Source organism: Lissotriton vulgaris, chromosome 8, assembly GCF_964263255.1.
Source record: "Lissotriton vulgaris chromosome 8, aLisVul1.2, whole genome shotgun sequence".
NCBI classification, from domain to species: domain Eukaryota; kingdom Metazoa; phylum Chordata; class Amphibia; order Caudata; family Salamandridae; genus Lissotriton; species Lissotriton vulgaris.
This window is the reverse complement of record NC_141696.1, coordinates 938,108,509-938,128,651: the sequence shown is the minus strand read 5'-3', so window position 1 is coordinate 938,128,651 and position 20,143 is coordinate 938,108,509. Positions and strand designations below refer to the sequence as shown.

At 44.4% G+C, this 20,143-nt stretch overlaps 1 protein-coding gene across 1 annotated transcript in view; it reads right to left on the bottom strand.

Moving 5' to 3' along the window:
• Nucleotides 1–15,468, bottom strand: part of LOC147698169 (uncharacterized) — a 115,382-nt gene extending 99,914 nt beyond the window's left edge. The window contains exons 1-3 of the mRNA XM_086936193.1: nucleotides 15,105–15,468; nucleotides 13,757–13,849; nucleotides 12,463–12,579 (exon numbers count right to left, since the gene is read on the bottom strand). Coding sequence (XP_086792319.1) covers nucleotides 12,463–12,579; nucleotides 13,757–13,849; nucleotides 15,105–15,468 — 574 coding nt within the window. The remainder of the gene's footprint in view (nucleotides 1–12,462; nucleotides 12,580–13,756; nucleotides 13,850–15,104) is intronic.
• Nucleotides 15,469–20,143: the final 4,675 nt, after the last annotated feature.

Sequence of the window (20,143 nt, the reverse complement as noted above, 5' to 3'; positions counted from 1 at the left end):
TTTTGCTTTTTGCCAGTTGGGGGGTGTTCTGCTTTTTTGCGGGCGGCTGCAGGGGTCTGGGGCCATTGCTGGGAATGTCTAATACCTGATAAAAGTGGTTTGGACAAAATCCGGCAATTTTTTTGCGTTTTTGCTGACTTGCTTGTCTTTGAGGTGCTGTTTGGGGGGTTCCGGGTGTTTCTGGGTGGGTTTTGGGGTCTGGGAGCACTGCTGGCACAGTCTAATGTGGATTGCAATTATTTTTCAGTAAATCCATGGTGGAAAAGGGGAGTTAGGGCCTAGCTGCACAGCGCGTTTAGACAGAATTCCAGATAGTAGGCCCATTTTTGCTTTTTGCCAGTTGGGGGGTGTTCTGCTTTTTTGCGGGCGGCTGCAGGGGTCTGGGGCCATTGCTGGGAATGTCTAATACCTGATAAAAGTGGTTTGGACAAAATCCGGCAATTTTTTTGCGTTTTTGCTGACTTGCTTGTCTTTGAGGTGCTGTTTGGGGGGTTCCGGGTGTTTCTGGGTGGGGTTTGGGGTCTGGGAGCACTGCTGGGTATGGATACTTTTGATTGTAAGAGGTTTGAAGCAAATCCATGGTGGCAAAGGGGAGTTAGGGCCTAGCTGCAGAACACGCGCGGAGTGATTTTGGAAATTTGCCTGAAAATTTCAAAGTCCCCATTTTTGTAGTTTTGCTTTGTGGCTGTTTGGGGGTCTTCTACTTGTTTCCGTCTGGGTTGACGGGTCTGGGGCCATTGCTGGGAAGGTCTAATACCATTTAAAAGCGGTTTGGAGAAAATCGGAGCAGAAAAAGATTTTGCGCTTTTGATCACTTGCCTGTCTTTGGGGTGCTGTTTGGCGGGTTTTTAGGTTGTTGTGGGTGGGTTTTGGGGTCTGGGAGCACTGCTGGCACAGTCTAATGTGGATTGCATTTGTTTTTCAGGAAATCCATGGTGGAAAAGGGGAGTTAGGGCCTAGCTGCACAGCGCGTTTTGACAGAATTCCAGGTAGTAGGCCCATTTTTGCTTTTTGCCAGTGTGGGGGTGTTCTGCTTCTTTGTGGGTAGCTGCAGGTGTCTGGGGCCATTGCTGGGAATGTCTAATACTGGATAAAAGTAGTTTGGACAAAATCGGAGGCAAACTTTTTTTGCATTTTTACTGACTTGCTTGTCTTTGAGGTGCTGTTTGGGGGGTTCCGGGTGTTTCTGGGTGGGTTTTGGGGTCTGGGAGCACTGCTGGGTATGGATACTTTTGATTGCAAGAGGTTTGAAGCAAATCCATGGTGGCAAAGGGGAGTTAGGGCCTAGCTGCAGAGCGCGCGCGGAGTGATTTTGGAAATTTGCCTGAAAATTTCAAAGACCCCATTTTTTTTGTTTTGCTTTTTGGCTGTTTGGGGGTCTTCTACTTGTTTCCGCCTGGGTTGATGGATCTGGGGCCATTGCTGGGAAGGTCTAATACCGGATAAAAGTGGTTTGTAGAAAATTGGAGCAGAAAAAGATTTTGCGCTTTTGATCACTTGCCTGTCTTTGGGGTCCTGTTTGGCAGGCATTTAGGTTGTTGTGGGTGGGTTTTGGGGTCTGGGAGCACTGCTGGCACAGTCTAATGTGGATTGCATTTGTTTTTCAGGAAATCCATGATGGAAAAGGGGAGTTAGGGTCCAGCTGCACATCGTGTTTCGACAGAATTTCAGGTAGTAGGCCCATTTTTGCTTTTTGCCAGTTTGGGGGTGTTCTGCTTTTTTGCGGGTAGCTGCAGGTGTCTTGGGCCATTGCTGGGAATGTCTAATACCGGATAAAAGTGGTATGGACAAATCAGAGGCAACATTTTTTTAGCGTTTTTGCTAACTTGCTTGTCTTTGAGGTGCTGTTTGGGGGTTCCAGGTGTTTCTGGGTGGATTTTGGGGTCTGGGTGCACTGCTGGGTATGGATACTTTTGATTGCAAGAGGTTTGAAGGGAATCCATGGTGGCAAAGGGGAATTAGGGCCTAGCTGTAGAACGCGCGCGGAGTGATTTTGGAAATTTGCTTGAAAATTTCAAAGACCCCATTTTTTTAGTTTTGCTTTTTGGCTGTTTGAGGGTCTTCTACTTGTTTCCGCCTGGGTTGACGGATCTGGGGCCATTGCTGGGAAGGTCTAATACCATTTAAAAGCGGTTTGGAGAAAATCGGAGCAGAAAAAGATTTTGCGCTTTTGATCACTTGCCTGTCTTTGGGCTGCTGTTTGGCGGGTTTTTAGGTTGTTGTGGGTGGGTTTTGGGGTCTGGGAGCACTGCTGGCACAGTCTAATGTGGATTGCATTTGTTTTTCAGGAAATCCATGGTGGAAAAGGGGAGTTAGTGCCTAGCTGCACAGCGCGTTTTGACAGAATTCCAGGTAGTAGGCCCATTTTTGCTTTTTGCCAGTGTGGGGGTGTTCTGCTTCTTTGCGGGTAGCTGCAGGTGTCTGGGGCCATTGCTGGGAATGTCTAATACTGGATAAAAGTAGTTTGGACAAAATCGGAGGCAAACTTTTTTTGCATTTTTACTGACTTGCTTGTCTTTGAGGTGCTGTTTGGGGGGTTCTGGGTGTTTCTGGGTGGGTTTTCGGGTCTGGGAGCACTGCTGGGTATGGATACTTTTGATTGCAAGAGGTTTGAAGCAAATCTATGGTGGCAAAGGGGAGTTAGGGCCTAGCTGCAGAGCCCGCGCGGAGTGATTTTGGAAATTTGCCTGAAAATTTCAAAGACCCCATTTTTTTAGTTTTGCTTTTTGGCTGTTTGGGGGTCTTCTACTTGTTTCCGCCTGGGTTGATGGATCTGGGGCCATTGCTGGGAAGGTCTAATACCGGATAAAAGTGGTTTGAGAAAATTGGAGCAGAAAAAGATTTTGCGCTTTTGATCACTTGCCTGTCTTTGGGGTGCTGTTTGGCGGGCTTTTAGGTTGTTGTGGGTGGGGTTTGGGGTATGGGAGCACTGCTGGCACAGTCTAATGTGGATTGCATTTGTTTTTCAGGAAATCCATGGTGGAAAAGGGGAGTTAGGGTCCAGCTGCACAGCGCGTTTGGACAGAATTCCAGGTAGTAGGCCCATTTTTGCTTTTTGCCAGTTTGGGGGTGTTCTGCTTTTTTGCAGGTTGCTGCAGGTGTCTAGGGCCATTGCTGGGAATGTCTAATACCGGATAAAAGTGGTTTGGACAAAATCGGAGGCGAAATTTCTTTGTGTTATTGCTGACTTGCTTGTCTTTGAGGTGCTGTTTGGGGGGTTCCGGGTGTTTCTGGGTGTATTTTGGGGTCTGGGTGCACTGCTGGGTATGGATACTTTTGATTGCAAGAGGTTTGAAGCGAATCCATTGTGGCAAAGGGGAGTTAGGGCCTAGCTGCAGAGCACGCGCGGAATGATTTTGGAAATTTGCCTGAAAATTTCAAAGTCCCCATTTTTTTAGTTTAGCTTTTTACCTGTTTGGGGGTCTTCTACTTGTTTCCGCCTGGGTTGATGGATCTGGGGCCATTGCTGGGAAGGTCTAATACCGGATAAAAGTGGTTTGTAGAAAATTGGAGCAGAAAAAGATTTTGCGCTTTTGATCACTTGCCTGTCTTTGGGGTGCTGTTTGGCAGGCATTTAGGTTGTTGTGGGTGGGTTTTGGGGTCTGGGAGCACTGCTGGCACAGTCTAATGTGGATTGCATTTGTTTTTCAGGAAATCCATGATGGAAAAGGGGAGTTAGGGTCTAGCTGCACATCGTGTTTCGACAGAATTCCAGGTAGTAGGCCCATTTTTGCTTTTTGCCAGTTTGGGGGTGTTCTGCTTTTTTGCGGGTAGTTGCAGGTGTCTGGGGCCATTGCTGGGAATGTCTAATACCGGATAAAAGTGGTATGGACAAATCAGAGGCAACATTTTTTTAGCGTTTTTGCTGACTTGCTTGTCTTTGAGGTGCTGTTTGGGGGTTCCAGGTGTTTCTGGGTGGATTTTGGGGTCTGGGTGCACTGCTGGGTATGGATACTTTTGATTGCAAGAGGTTTGAAGGGAATCCATGGTGGCAAATGGGAATTAGGGCCTAGCTGCAGAGCGCGCGCGGAGTGATTTTGGAAATTTGCTTGAAAATTTCAAAGACCCCATTTTTTTAGTTTTGCTTTTTGGCTGTTTGGGGGTCTTCTACTTGTTTCCGCCTGGGTTGACGGATCTGGGGCCATTGCTGGGAAGGTCTAATACCATTTAAAAGCGGTTTGGAGAAAATCGGAGCAGAAAAAGATTTTGCGCTTTTGATCACTTGCCTGTCTTTGGGGTGCTGTTGGGCGGCATTTTAGGTTGTTGTGGGTGGGTTTTGAGGTCTGGGAGCACTGCTGGCACAGTCTAATGTGGATTGCATTTGTTTTTCAGGAAATCCATGGTGGATAAGGAGAGTTAGGGCCTAGCTGCACAGCGCGTTTTGACAGAATTCCAGGTAGTAGGCCCATTTTTGCTTTTTGCCAGTGTGGGGGTGTTCTGCTTCTTTGCAGGTAGCTGCAGGTGTCTGGGGCCATTGCTGGGAATGTCTAATACCGGATAAAAGAGGTTTGGACAAAATCGGAGGCAAAATGTTTTTGCATTTTTACTGACTTGCTTGTCTTTGAGGTGCTGTTTGGGGGTTCTGGGTGTTTCTGGGTGGGTTTTCGGGTCTGGGAGCACTGCTGGGTATGGATACTTTTGATTGCAAGAGGTTTGAAGCAAATCCATGGTGGCAAAGGGGAGTTAGGGCCTAGCTGCAGAGCCCGCACGGAGTGATTTTGGAAATTTGCCTGAAAATTTCAAAGACCTTATTTTTTTAGTTTTGCTTTTTGGCTGTTTGGGGGTCTTCTACTTGTTTCCGCCTGGGTTGATGGATCGGGGGCCATTGCTGGGAAGGTCTAATACCGGATAAAAGAGGTTTGTAGAAAATTGGAGCAGAAAAAGATTTTGCGCTTTTGATCACTTGCCTGTCTTTGGGGTGCTGTTTGGCGGGCTTTTAGGTTGTTGTGGGTAGGTTTTGGGGTATGAGAGCACTGCTGGCACAGTCTAATGTGGATTGCATTTGTTTTTCAGGAAATCCATGGTGGAAAAGGGGAGTTAGGGTCTAGCTGCACAGCGCGTTTGGACAGAATTCCAGGTAGTAGGCCCATTTTTGCTTTTTGCCAGTTTGGGGGTGTTCTGCTTTTTTGCGGGTTGCTGCAGGTGTCTAGGGCCATTGCTGGGAATGTCTAATACCGGATAAAAGTGGTTTGGACAAAATCGGAGGCGAAATTTCTTTGTGTTATTGCTGACTTGCTTGTCTTTGAGGTGCTGTTTGGGGGGTTCCGGGTGTTTCTGGGTGTATTTTGGGGTCTGGGTGCACTGCTGGGTATGGATACTTTTGATTGCAAGAGGTTTGAAGCGAATCCATTGTGGTAAAGGGGAGTTAGGGCCTAGCTGCAGAGCACGCGCGGAATGATTTTGGAAATTTGCCTGAAAATTTCAAAGTCCCCATTTTTTTAGTTTAGCTTCTTACCTGTTTGGGGGTCTTCTACTTGTTTCCGCCTGGGTTGATGGATCTGGGGCCATTGCTGGGAAGGTCTAATACCGGATAAAAGTGGTTTGTAGAAAATTGGAGCAGAAAAAGATTTTGCGCTTTTGATCACTTGCCTGTCTTTGGGGTGCTGTTTGGCAGGCATTTAGGTTGTTGTGGGTGGGTTTTGGGGTCTGGGAGCACTGCTGGCACAGTCTAATGTGGATTGCATTTGTTTTTCAGGAAATCCATGATGGAAAAGGGGAGTTAGGGTCTAGCTGCACATCGTGTTTCGACAGAATTCCAGGTAGTAGGCCCATTTTTGCTTTTTGCCAGTTTGGGGGTGTTCTGCTTTTTTGCGGGTAGCTGCAGGTGTCTGGGGCCATTGCTGGGAATGTCTAATACCGGATAAAAGTGGTATGGACAAATCAGAGGCAACATTTTTTTAGCGTTTTTGCTGACTTGCTTGTCTTTGAGGTGCTGTTTGGGGGTTCCAGGTGTTTCTGGGTGGATTTTGGGGTCTGGGTGCACTGCTGGGTATGGATACTTTTGATTGCAAGAGGTTTGAAGGGAATCCATGGTGGCAAATGGGAATTAGGGCCTAGCTGCAGAGCGCGCGCGGAGTGATTTTGGAAATTTGCTTGAAAATTTCAAAGACCCCATTTTTTTAGTTTTGCTTTTTGGCTGTTTGGGGGTCTTCTACTTGTTTCCGCCTGGGTTGACGGATCTGGGGCCATTGCTGGGAAGGTCTAATACCATTTAAAAGCGGTTTGGAGAAAATCGGAGCAGAAAAAGATTTTGCGCTTTTGATCACTTGCCTGTCTTTGGGGTGCTGTTGGGCGGGCTTTTAGGTTGTTGTGGGTGGGTTTTGAGGTCTGGGAGCACTGCTGGCACAGTCTAATGTGGATTGCATTTGTTTTTCAGGAAATCCATGGTGGATAAGGAGAGTTAGGGCCTAGCTGCACAGCGCGTTTTGACAGAATTCCAGGTAGTAGGCCCATTTTTGCTTTTTGCCAGTGTGGGGGTGTTCTGCTTCTTTGCAGGTAGCTGCAGGTGTCTTGGGCCATTGCTGGGAATGTCTAATACCGGATAAAAGAGGTTTGGACAAAATCGGAGGCAAAATGTTTTTGCATTTTTACTGACTTGCTTGTCTTTGAGGTGCTGTTTGGGGGTTCTGGGTGTTTCTGGGTGGGTTTTCGGGTCTGGGAGCACTGCTGGGTATGGATACTTTTGATTGCAAGAGGTTTGAAGCAAATCCATGGTGGCAAAGGGGAGTTAGGGCCTATCTGCAGAGCCCGCGCGGAGTGATTTTGGAAATTTGCCTGAAAATTTCAAAGACCCCATTTTTTTAGTTTTGCTTTTTGGCTGTTTGGGGGTCTTCTACTTGTTTCCACCTGGGTTGATGGATCGGGGGCCATTGCTGGGAAGGTCTAATACCGGATAAAAGTGGTTTGTAGAAAATTGGAGCAGAAAAAGATTTTGCGCTTTTGATCACTTGCCTGTCTTTGGGGTGCTGTTTGGCGGGCTTTTAGGTTGTTGTGGGTAGGTTTTGGGGTATGAGAGCACTGCTGGCACAGTCTAATGTGGATTGCATTTGTTTTTCAGGAAATCCATGGTGGAAAAGGGGAGTTAGGGTCTAGCTGCACAGCGCGTTTGGACAGAATTCCAGGTAGTAGGCCCATTTTTGCTTTTTGCCAGTTTGGGGGTGTTCTGCTTTTTTGCGGGTTGCTGCAGGTGTCTAGGGCCATTGCTGGGAATGTCTAATACCGGATAAAAGTGGTTTGGACAAAATCGAAGGCGAAATTTCTTTGTGTTATTGCTGACTTGCTTGTCTTTGAGGTGCTGTTTGGGGGGTTCGGGTGTTTCTGGGTGTATTTTGGGGTCTGGGTGCACTGCTGGGTATGGATACTTTTGATTGCAAGAGGTTTGAAGCGAATCCATTGTGGCAAAGGGGAGTTAGGGCCTAGCTGCAGAGCACGCGCGGAATGATTTTCGAAATTTGCCTGAAAATTTCAAAGTCCCCATTTTTTTAGTTTAGCTTTTTGCCTGTTTGGGGGTCTTCTAATTGTTTCCGCCTGGGTTGCGGATCTGGGGCCATTGCTGGGAAGGTCGAATACCGGATAAAAGTGGTTTGTTGAAAATCGGAGCAGAAAAAGATTTTGCGCTTTTGATCACTTGCCTGTCTTTGGGGTGCTGTTTGGCAGACTTTTAGGTTGTTGTGGGTGGGCTTTGGGGTCTGGGTGCACTGCTGGCACAGTCTAATGTGGATTGCATTTATTTTTCAGGAAATCCATGGTGGAAAAGGGGAGTTAGGGCCTAGCTGCACAGCGCGTTTGGACAGAATTCCAGATAGTAGGCCCATTTTTGCTTTTTGCCAGTTTGGGGGTGTTCTGCTTTTTTGCGGGCGGCTGCAGTGGTCTGGTGCCATTGCTGGGAATGTCTAATACCTGATAAAAGTTGTTTGGACAAAATCTGGCAAAAATTCTTTTGCGTTTTTGCTGACTTGCTTGTCTTTGAGGTGCTGTTTGGGGGGGTTCCGGGGGTTTCTGGGTGGGGTTTGGGGTCTGGGAGCACTGCTGGGTATGGATACTTTTGATTGCAAGAGGTTTGAAGCAAATCCATGGTGGCAAAGGGGAGTTAGGGCCTAGCTGCAGAGCACGCACAAAGTGATTTTGGAAATGTGCCTGAAAATTTCAAAGTCCCCATTTTTGTAGTTTTGCTTTTTGGCTGTTTGGGGAACTTCTACTTGTTTCCGCCTGGGTTGATGGGTCTGGGGCCATTGCTGGGAAGGTCTAATACTGGATAAAAGTGGTTTGGAGAAAATCGGAGCAGAAAAATATTTTGCGCTTTTGATCACTTGCCTGTCTATGGGGTGCTGTTTGGCGGGCTTTTAGGTTGTTGTGGGTGGGTTTTGGTGTCCGGGAGCACTGCTGGCACAGTTTAATGTGGATTGCATTTTTTTTTTCAGGAAATCCTTGTGGAAAAGGGGAGTTAGAGCCTAGCTGCACAGCGCGTTTGGACAGAATTGAAAGAAGGCCGAAAATATTCTAAGTATGAGATTTTCCATTTTTGCTTTTTGGCAGTATGGGGGTGTTCTGCTTTTTTGTGGGTGGGTTGGCAGGTCTTGGGGCATTGCTGGGAAAGTCTAATACCGGATAAAAGTAGTTTGGAGAAAATCCCTGCTGAAAAGCGTTTTGGCACATTAACTTAGGGCTCGTTATGGTTAGCACTAGCAGCAGGATTGCATGTGTTTGGGGGTGTTCTAGATTTTTGCAACTGAGTTCTGGGGTCTTAGAGCACTCGTGGGAATGTGTAATTTTGGTTGCAAGTGGTTTGCAGAAAATCCATGGTGGGAAAGGGGGGATTTGGCCTAGTTAAAGAAAGCGTTTGCCACTTTTTGTAACTTAGGGCTCGTTAGGGTTAACAGTATTGTATTGCATGTGTTCGGGCGGGGGGCTGTTTGTGGGGGGGTTTGCGAGTCTTGGAGCGATGCTGGGTATGGATACTTTTGCTCGCTTGCAAGTGGTTTGAATACAATCCACGGTGGGTAAGGGGGGATTTGGGCCTACTTTACTTTCAAAGTACGTTTTGTCACCATTTTCTACCAGGCCTCATTTTTTGAGATCTGATTGGGGGTCTTAGTTTAGAAAGTGTCTGGGAGCACTGCTGGGAAGGTCTAATTTTGTTCTAAAACACAGTTTACAGTACACCTAGCTTGAGGGGAAAGATCTGCTAAATTTATTCGCCCATACTTATTTATCCTTCAAAAGGAGACTCAGACAGAGTACGCACTTTCAAAAAAATTGTACTGTCTATTCGGAAACTCAAAGTTTGACTTTTTGCAATACACAGTGTACATACCTTATATTTATTTGTCAATGGTGTTCTAATATCACTTCCTGTTTTTCCATCAATAATTACAGGCCGGGTTTCAGCCTGTGCAACGGGAAAAGGAGTCAGACTTCACATTAGCGAACCGCAATTCAGCATCCGCCATGCAGGCAGTGGACAGGGTGTCTTCTGGCCACCAACATTGATGGACGGAGCGTCAGATGGAATGGAGGAGTCCCGCTAATAAGAGGAATGGTTGGATGCATCTTACAACTTCCCAAATTCAGCAGGACAACTACAACAACATACAGATACAGTATCCGTTCTTTTCTAATTATCTTTTAAGTAATGTTATTGCTGTGAACTTCTATGAGCGTGACTCTGCATTTCTTTGATCTCTACTTCTAATGTCATCCCTACAGCCATTGTATAGGTTTTACTACTGATATTTTTCAAACCTAATTTAATGTACGAAGTGTTTCTCTGAGTGCAGAGATAGGCAAGTGAAAACACATAATTATTACTGCAGCCCTGTACTGTCGCATTCTTTCATTCACTGTTGTCGACTCTGCAGTAGAACATGCACTTCCTTTATGTCACTTAAAAGATTTATGGTTAGCTTTGTACCCAAAGATTTGTTTATCTTCAATTATTGTTTGTCCATGCTGTGCTTTTTTTTCTCCTCTCAACAAAACTTGCCCAAAAAACCCCCATTCCCATCCATTTTCCAAACCCTAACCCTCTTCCCCCGGGCTGTGTGGTTTTGATTGATGTGTGACTAAATGACTGCAATAATTCCACACACTTGCTGGGGAGGATAAGGTCATAGCAACAGGCTGGTGAAGGAATCCGAGGATATATTCTTACTCAGCTTGACACTGAGTCACTATTGGCAAATGAAAGCAGATTTTCATGTGCGCCATCAACTTGATTGATCATCAAGAACATCCTCCACCTAGACGTGGCAAATGATTACGCTGTTGTGTCCTTCACCTTCAGTACTATTTCTTGTAGTAGTGGCCAATGTCAAAGAAATTCAACGCAAATACTAGTTATACTTTTAATACTTTACCATTCGTTAGGCTACATTGTGGCACTGTTCTAGTGTACTGTCACCTGCTATATTCTCTATCGTACCGTTCTAATGCTAAGGTAAGGACAAACAAGGTTTCATTTTCTTTTTTTTCAGATGCTGCAACTGCCACTGTGTAACACCACAAGTACCACCGCAATGATGGCGTTTCATCCGCCCAGGATTGCCAACCTTAATCGCCATTTCCCGTGCAGGCAGCCCTGTGCCTAGCCCTATTTCCAAACACAAGTTACAGGTAAGATAAGCGTTTGGGGGGAGGTAGTATAATGGAGTATTAGGAGAGAAGAGAGACTGACGGTCCTAGGACTATTGAATACACTTACTCTGTGACAGGCACTTAGTTTTGAAAACATTTGGGACATTAGTACTTACACAACTTGAATCAAGATGCCACTTAACTTTCAGGACTGTTAAACCCCGACCCACCAGCCTCAAAAGCAGTAAAAAACACGTATGCTAAGATAAAGTTTAAAGTATATTGATATATCCCTAATATAAATAATCTCCCACAAGACCCAACCAACCCCCCCTCCCGAACCCCAACGAATGTCCCTGAAAACTAAGTCCAAAAAAGTAGAAAACCCAACTCCCAATTCCCACCCCTCTGAAGTCTTTAAAAAAGGGGCAAGGGACAGTCTCCTCCTACTGCTGGCTTCTGTTGACTTTTCGGGCCAGGTCGGCATGATCCTTGCGGAGGGTTTCATGCAGGGTTTTGGTGTTGAGGAGCTCCTGCTCGAGGTAGGACACCCTCAGGGAAAGGCCGTGCATCCTTTTTTTGCAACTGCTGTGGGGGCAGCTGATTTCTTTGCTGCTCGGCGGTGGCGGGAGGCTGCGGTACCCCGGCTCCGTACCACTGGAGACCTGCTGTGCTGACTGGCTAACCAAGGGAATGCGGAGCAGAATGCAGGTGTCACCGTGGATATTGTTGATGTGCCCTCCTCCTCCTGGGCCACCAGCCGCCGATATTCAGCGACAGTGGCCTCCAGCCTCCATTGCCGGGCCCTTTTAGCCAGCTCCTTCCGTGTTGGTTTTGAAGGAGCATCTATATGAAGAAAGAAAGACATAGTCTGTAACCAATGCTCTTTAAGATTGACACAATATGATTCAGCAGAAAGTTGTGTCACAGTAGAACTAGCAACTTGCAAGCGCAGTACATAACTATTGTGGCCAGTATCTATCTAACCTCCCACTTCTTCATCCTTGCTCTAACATTAGTGGGAGTTTAAGGAATCAATTCTACGAGCACTATGGACTCACTCCATTAGAGTCAACTATGACAGTACACCAGTCTTATTCTTATTCTTCTCTCTAGTTTTGCAAAATTGGTACGTTAACTTCTGCAAGCCGGCATAATGCCAGCGCAGTCAACTTGCACCCAAGAAAAACAGACGCCCGCCATGATGAGTGAGACAGACTTGCGTTACTGTACCAGTACAGTACATGCAGGTGGTGATGCTCTTACTTTTCTATTATGGGTGGCACTGAGAATACTCTGTTACAAGGGCTACTGCTTAATTAATTTAACTTTCACCCTACAGTGCCAATGAATACTAGAAAAGGAAAATGAAGAAGATAAATAATCTGATTATCTATCACTGCACATGGGATGTATTTGCTTACATATGGGAATATTTTAGGTGCTTTGCTTTTTATTGAGTGAACAGTAATACATCCACACATGAATGACCGAGTTCTACTAAACTTATTAACAGAGGTAGTGAGTGGCCATCATAATAGCCGGATATATGCTGTGCTTGCAATACAAACTACTGCTACTATTCATGGTAGTATTCAGACAAAATTAAAACTTCTTTTCCTTGCCTTTCCTACACCGGGACGGACGTGCGGGTGCGGTGTTACATGCTCTTCACAGTAACACTTAGTTCATCCAGTGACCGTCTACTCTCTCTAGATACACATATGCTATCTAAGAGTCAGATAGTACCATGATCCAGGCATCCATCCATTCAAACTATATGTCAATCATTCTTCTTCATGTCTCTCATCTGGACAAACCTTACGTTTTCTCACGGGGAGCACACTATGCAGTCTGCAATCTCAATAAGTAAGGAATATAAGAGCTTACCACTGCCCGCCACTACCGTGGCAACCCGCACAGCAGTTTTGTCTGGCACTTGCACCGCCTCCTCCCCTGAACTCTCCTCCTCCACCTCCGCGCTGGGCCCAGCAACAGATGTTCCACCTACAAAGTACATTTAAGAATGTTAGATGTCATAGGCATACACCATTCACTAGTATTTTGTCTAGGAATGAAGAAATGTGAATACAGAAACCAATCTAGTAATTTGTGACTGTCTACTCTAAAGTAAAAATGTCCCTCTTTCCAGGGAAGGGTGTTGTCTTGCTGCACTTTTTGGCACAACTGATGAATGCTTGCTTTTTAACACGCACCATTTTTCTCATAACAGACAGAAGCTTCACTTCTAAAAACAAATCATCATCACTAGGACGGAGTGACCAACGATTCAGCACCAAAAAGAAAAATTAAAGTTCAAACCAGGTGAGGGCTCGGCTCGCCCACAATAAGTGTGTGAAATAAATCATCACTAAGCACTTTTCATTTTTAATCAACCGTTTATGATTTATGACAAGCTTGATTTTAATAAATATTTTTACTTTTAATAAAGCTTTAAAAATTAAATAGACTCTGTGGTTTTTGTTCAAGAGTGAATGAGAAAAAGGTTTTGCAATTTGCAAGCATGAGTCCGTGCCTCTGACACTTCTGGACTCTGACTCCGTACTCTTGTCCTGCGTTGGATAATCATCATTGGGGATCAATCATCGATGAATTCGGGAGCTAAATGACTCTGCCACACTATCTAGTCAGTAAGGAGATTGGGGGGTCTTCAAAGTCTGATATCACTGAGGTATGTGGAAAGTCTACCTGCGCCTATTATAATTGATAAACAATGCACTATTTAGTGTCCATAGTTCTGTTTGTGCAGATTTGTCCCTGCAACAGTAGTAGTATGGATTATCTTCCTATCCAAACCAAAAGTAAAGTAGTATCTTATTCTTTCTTGGTGGTCATTCACATTTTATTGTGGGGAATTGTCAAAGCATAAACATTTAGAAGACTTGAAAAGACATTATGGACAATCCCAGAGGACTGCACTCAGTGCCTAGAGCTATTGCTGACTAGAATGGGAGTTTCGGTTAACACCTTTTGCCAACTGTGCAATCTTAGTTAGCTACACAGACAGACTAATAAGAATAATCTAGAAATACCACAGGGAGTCATAGTAGAGGCAGGATAAGAATTTAGATACAGTCTACAAGAAGATCAAAGACGATTTAGAAAAAATCGAATGAGGAACGCAAGGGAAAAATAGGTACTCTATATTAAAATGAAATCTTACTGGGGCCAGCAAGGGAGCCCTCGCCTGACCGATCCTGGGCTGCATCCAGATCCACAGCACCCTCCTCCTCTATCCTCTTGCCACTGGGGGGAGCTGATGTACAACATGAAAGAAAGAAAGACCCGAAAACATGGATGATTGTTGTCAACCAAATCAAACATTTCAAAAGAACAATAACAATATATTTTGGCGAATAGCAAATAGACAACTATTCCACGGGATATATTGACCTATCTCATGTGGTCTTCTACGATATTAGTATTGCTTGATTTGCGGACCGTCAATTTGGAAAGTTATGTAACTCACTAAACAAACTACTAAAAAGGTTCACCTAGGACTGGCAGGCAGCAGTCCGCAGCACGCGAAGTGACAAACAAACTCCATTGTGATTGCACATCAGTGACAACACTAAAAAGTTTCCTACTACATTAACCAGTCCTTAAAATACTCAACCTATCAATCCACCACCACTATTTCTTCTAATTGCCAGGTGTACAAAGGAAGGACTGGACTTGAGTCTGTAGGGGCAGATTTACAAGCCCCTTGCGGCTCTTTTGCTCCATTGTTGCGTGACTTTTGTGACGCAGAGGCACAACAAAAGAGGCGCCATGGTGCGGCGTATATTAACAACGTGACGCATATGGGAGATGCATCACGTTGTAAAGCCCTGCGCCATCAGGGGGCGTTCCGGCGCAAGGGAGGGCGTTCCTGTGCAGGAACGCATCCTAAAAGTGGCTGAGGGAAATGTACAAGATTTCAATCAGTCACTTTTAGGACAATGATGCGTGACTCAAACCCTGCGCCTGCTTGAAGCAGAGGTACGGCTTGACGTAGCATTGGGGAGATAGGGCACCCCAGAGCATTGCTGGAGCTGCGCCATGGTTGCGACGCAACTCCAGCAATGCGCCGCCTTTACGGCACAGATGTGTAACGCTTCGGTGATGTTTTGAGCCCATGGTGCGCCGCATTGTAAATACGGCGCACCATGGGTGGTGGTGGCGTGGCGCACAATTACTGGCGCGTCCCTGCTACTTTGCAGGGATGAGCCGGTAATTGAAAATCTGACCCTTACTGTCTAGCATTACGCAGTTCTTTAAACTGCACTCATACATAATTTCTCAGGCCATCGAAATGAACACAAAATCGAAAACAAATAAACAAAGTAGCAACGCTACTGAGAAGAAGAGCAGTGCACCTGAAATGCCCAGAAGATTTTGAAATATAATTACATTTACCTACAATGTAATCAGCAGCATTATTGCTCTTGGTAAAAACCCAAAATTTGCAATATAATAACACACAGAGCAGGAGAAAACAGAGTAGTGATGAAATAGCTACTACTACTCACCAAGCCTGGGGATCTCGAGGCCGAGCAGGTCGACCAAGTCGCGTTCCCGGTCCAGGAGATCCGTCCAACGGTGGGTGGCCTGGTTGTAGGTGCGCCGGACCAGAGAGTGTTGGCACATGGCCCTGCACACCTTCTCCCATCGCTTCCGGTGCTCCAGGATCCCGTAGCCACTTGCGATCTTGCCGCCTGCCATGATGGTCCTCGGGAGGCGGCGCTGGACATAAAAAACTAGTGCGGCCACCTCCTCCGCGCTAAAGATCTCCCGGGCCGTGACTGTCTCCCCCCTTAAACCCCCGCACGGGAGCCGGGCACGGGGTGCGGGACCCTTCCCCTTCTCAGGCTGCTTCCCGGCTCCCTTTACCATGGTCTGGGCAGAAAGGAAGGTAAATAATAAATAAGAAATAGAATAGGGAAGAAGTAAAGAAAAGCGTTTAAAAAAGTAGTTTAAAATTACCCAAAAGTAGCAGAAAACACAAAAAAATAGAGCTAGAAAAATAGAGGGATAGATAATAAGTAAAATAGATAAAAAAAAAACTTCTTTTTTTTTTTTTTGTAAATCTTTTTATTCACAGAATTTTTTTAAATTTTTTCCACCCTCTGGAGCACAGAGGGGGCATGGAGCAAATAATACAGAAAAACAACATTGTCTACTCATATGAGGTTTACACCATATGTTTCAACTGAGGTAAAAAAGAATCATCTTCTTAATAACTAAATAATACATCCCTCCATATTGGGGTGAGTTCCATCTACTTATACATGTAAATTAACTTCAATTGCATACTATACATATTATTCGTGGTTAAGCCCCCTTTTTTTTTTTTTCTTTTTTTTTTAACACAAACTCTACACACTAATACAAGTTATATACAGGTTATATACATATACATTTCCTATACACACGAATACAATTTATATACAAATTATATACATATACATTTCCTATACAAATCATTCTTCTTCCTTCCATTTCGTTATTATCCCCCATATTTCCAAGCCTATTTTCCTCAGCCTTTTCCCTTTTCTGGAGTAGATCGCTTTTTCTAGATTGTATATACTCAACAGCCTGGCTAACCATTGTTGAAATGATGGAGCCATTTGGTCTAACCATGCAGTGGCAACACACAGTCTGTACACTGCCATAGCCACAAAGATGAAATATTTCCCTGTCTCAACACCATAATTTCCATCTACACCTAACAAGATAATCGCGGGTGTTAGGTTAACAGGTAGTTTTAATGCCCTATGTAGAAACATTTCTATATCTTTAAGTACTGTAGCTAAACTCGGACATGTTGCAAACATATGTATTGAGTCTGCGGCTGCGCTCGTACATCTGGGGCAATTTATACCAGTTGTCGCTCCCCACTGTGCCAGTTTAGCCGGAGTATAATATAGCCAATACATAGTCTTGTAGTGTTGTGCTTGTAATGACGCAGAACATAAAATATTCACCCCTAATTCTAATGATGTATTAAAACACTCTTGTTCTACGCCCAGCTTCATTGACCAAGTTTCCCCCCATTTAGCCAAGTCATCTGGCCTTTTTTCGTTTAACTCAAGATAGAATTTTTTAATTGTGCAATCTACTCCAGTCTCTATTATCTCTAATATGTTATTTTTTTCAAATCCACATGCACCCCCTCTTTTGCTTTGTAAACAACTTCTTACTTGCAAATATTTGAAGAAATGTTGTGTTGACAAATTAAATTTTTTCTGTATTGTTACAAATTGTTTCACCCCTTGTGTCCCCATTACATCCCCTAATTTTCTTATCTCTTTCCCATACCATTCTGTAAAAACTGAATCAGAAAATATATCTCCCGAAAATAACATATTCTTGTATAACCTCGTATACCTATTAAACTTCCCTAAACCAAACTTTTTCATAAAAGCCTTCCATATTTTATGTGCGTCCAATAAGGTCTTAAAGCGTGTTCTTTTAAAATATGCCGTGTCAAAGTTTTTCAAAAAAATATCTTTTATTTCTTCACCCATCAGTATACCATATACCGCTAATGACCCTAAGTGATCTTCCCCTTCTACTTCAGCTCCGCCTATTAAGCCTACCATATACTGCAGGGCAGCGGCCCAGTAATACAACTTAATGTCTGGCAACGCCCATCCTCCTCTTTCTCGCGGGAGTGCCAGAAACCTCGCCGCTCTTCTAGTTTTACCCTTGGACCATATAAATTTGTTGATCAAATTTTCAATCCTTTTAAACCACGTGTTATCAAACCATAGAGGAATTGTTCGGAAGAGGTATAAAATTTTCGGCATGATTAACATTTTTATAATATTCACTCTTCCAACCAGGGTAAGATGGAGATTATTCAGTCTATCTAGTTCCCCCCCAACTTTCCGTACAATAGGATCGATATTTAATTCAACTATCTTATCTAATTCTGAAGTTATGGTTATTCCCAAATAGGTTCCCGTCCGTGCCACCCGAGGGTCCTGACATAAAGCCTTACTATTTTTTATAATTTGTGTTTTTCCAGTATTCAAAGAATACCCGGAAATCTTGCCAAAATTCTTTGCCTCCTGCTCTACGTGTCTTATAGCCTCTGTGGGTGATGATGTTATAACCGCCACGTCATCGGCATAGGCCAATATCTTACACTCCCCCCTTAGTGTGACAATTGGGGGGATATTCCTGTTTAGCTCCAGTCTTCTAATTAAAGGGTCTAGATATATTGCAAATAGCAGCGGGGAGCATGGGCAACCCTGCCTTGTGCCCCTGTTAATTTTTACTTTATCCGTTAACCCCGCATTAATTCTAATTGCAGCCACGGGCTCTCTATACAGTGTTTTTAACGCTTTTATAAAGCCACTCCCAAATCCAAATTTTTCCAATACACTCCACATATATACCCATGACACACGATCGAAAGCTTTTTCAGCATCAAGTAATAATACCGCGAATGGGTCTCCATCAGCCTCTGTTTTATCCATAAGGGTAATTAACTTCCTTACATGATGTGTGGTCCCCCGCCCCGGTATAAAACCATGTTGATTGTTAGTAACTAAAGGTGTTATTACACTTGCAAATCTTGTTGCCAGCGTTTTTGAGTAGATCTTAGTGTCCGTATTCATAAGAGTAATCGGTCTGTATGACCCCGGATTAGTTGGCGTTTTCCCCTTCTTAAGAATAACCACAATTTCAGCCTCAGACCAAGTACCTGGTATTGAGATTCCCTCCTGTGCCTGTTTCATAGTATAGAGCATATCTCCACATAACTCCTCCCAAAATACCTTGTAGAACTCTAGAGGGATTTTATCCGGGCCAGCCGCCTTTCCTGATGGTAAACTCTTCATGGCTGCTTTTACCTCCTCTAATTCTAGCAAGTTGTCGATCCTCTTCTTCTCTACTTCCTCCAACTGTCTCCCCTCATGATAATTCAAGTACTCCATTATGTCTTCAGGGTCTCTTATATCACTTTCAGAATATAGAACCGTGTAAAAATTCCTGAAGACTTCCCTTATTTGTTGTGCATCGGTGACAGTCGCCCCTGAACTATCTTTGATTGCTTTTATCTCCCCAAAAGATACCTTCTGCCTAGTTCTAGCTGCTAACATTTTGCCCACCCTTTCATTCATCTCGTAACAGTTCTCCCTATTCACTGTATATTGTTTGGCTGCCCTTTCTGCTATCTGTTCTTCCTCCTCCATTCGCAGTTTTGCGAGTTTAAGGTATGCGGAGTCCGTTGGAGCGTCATTATCAGTTTGATCTGTCCTGCTGTTCAATTCCTCCTCTGCCCGCAGTAATTCCCTCCTTACCCCCTCACTTCTTTCTTTCTCCTGTTTCCTTTTCCTAACCCCATAACTAATGGTCTCGCCCCTCACTCCGGCTTTAAAGCAATCCCACACTATTCCTACGGGTGCTGTGTGTCTATTTATATCCAAAAACTCAGTTATCCATCTCCTCATATGTTGGATATATGCGTCCTCCACTAAAAAAGCCTTTTCGAAGGACCACTCCGAAACCTTCCTTACCACTGTCATATCTTTTAAAGTGATTATAAGAGGATTATGGTCCGATAACAGCCTTGGTACTCTTTCGATATCTATCCCATCAGTGCCTTGATTGTTGACTAAGAAATAATCTAGTCTGACACTTATCCTATGGGGTGCTGAATAATATGTAAAACCATCTTGACCAGGGTTAAGAGTATCCCAAACATCGATCAAACCATTGTTTCTGGCTAAATTAGCAACTGCTTTATAGACTCTTTTCTTCCTTCCCTTATATTTAATTGGGGGCCTCAACCCCAGCCCCAACCCCCCTGCTCCATTGATGTTAAAATCTCCTCCTATCACTATAAATGGAGCCCATGTTGCCAGCTCAATATCCATTTCTTCAAAGATCTCAGGATCATCTCCTGTAGACCCATAAAGAGACCCAAGGGTGACCCACGTTTCTCCAATCAAGCATTCTATCAAGGCCCATCTACCCCATACATCCTCCCATTTTTTCCTAGTAGTGACACCTCTTTGCCTTGCCAGAACCGCAACCCCCCTATTCCTACTTCCCTGCCTAGAGTGTGCTAAAACAGTAAGACCCAACTGGTCTAACAGGCTAATTTCAGACAGTTGTATATGGGTCTCTTGGAGTAGTAGAAAATCTATTTTTAAACTTTTGATCAAGACAGCTGCCTTCTGCCTTTTGATCTTATCATTAAGGCCACACACGTTCCATGTCATTATTCGTATACTCATCCTGGGTTTTTAACAGATACATTCATAATTTTAATCATATAATAAAAAAACAAGTTGCACACTGTAACCACGGCTTTATATAAGACAGTGAACATAAAGCTTCCTTCTGTTTCATTATTCCCCTTATTCCATAATATTTCCTGTATTATACATTTCCTGTATGTTTTACGCTCCTTGCCCCCCCCGTGTCTCCCACCCTTTCCCCCCACCCGACTATCCCACCCCCCCTACGGGCAAATAGGTCCATCGGACCTATATGTGACAGCTGTGTCTGTTTGGGTCCCACGCCTCCCCCCCCCCCCCGCTCTTATTGTGCCACA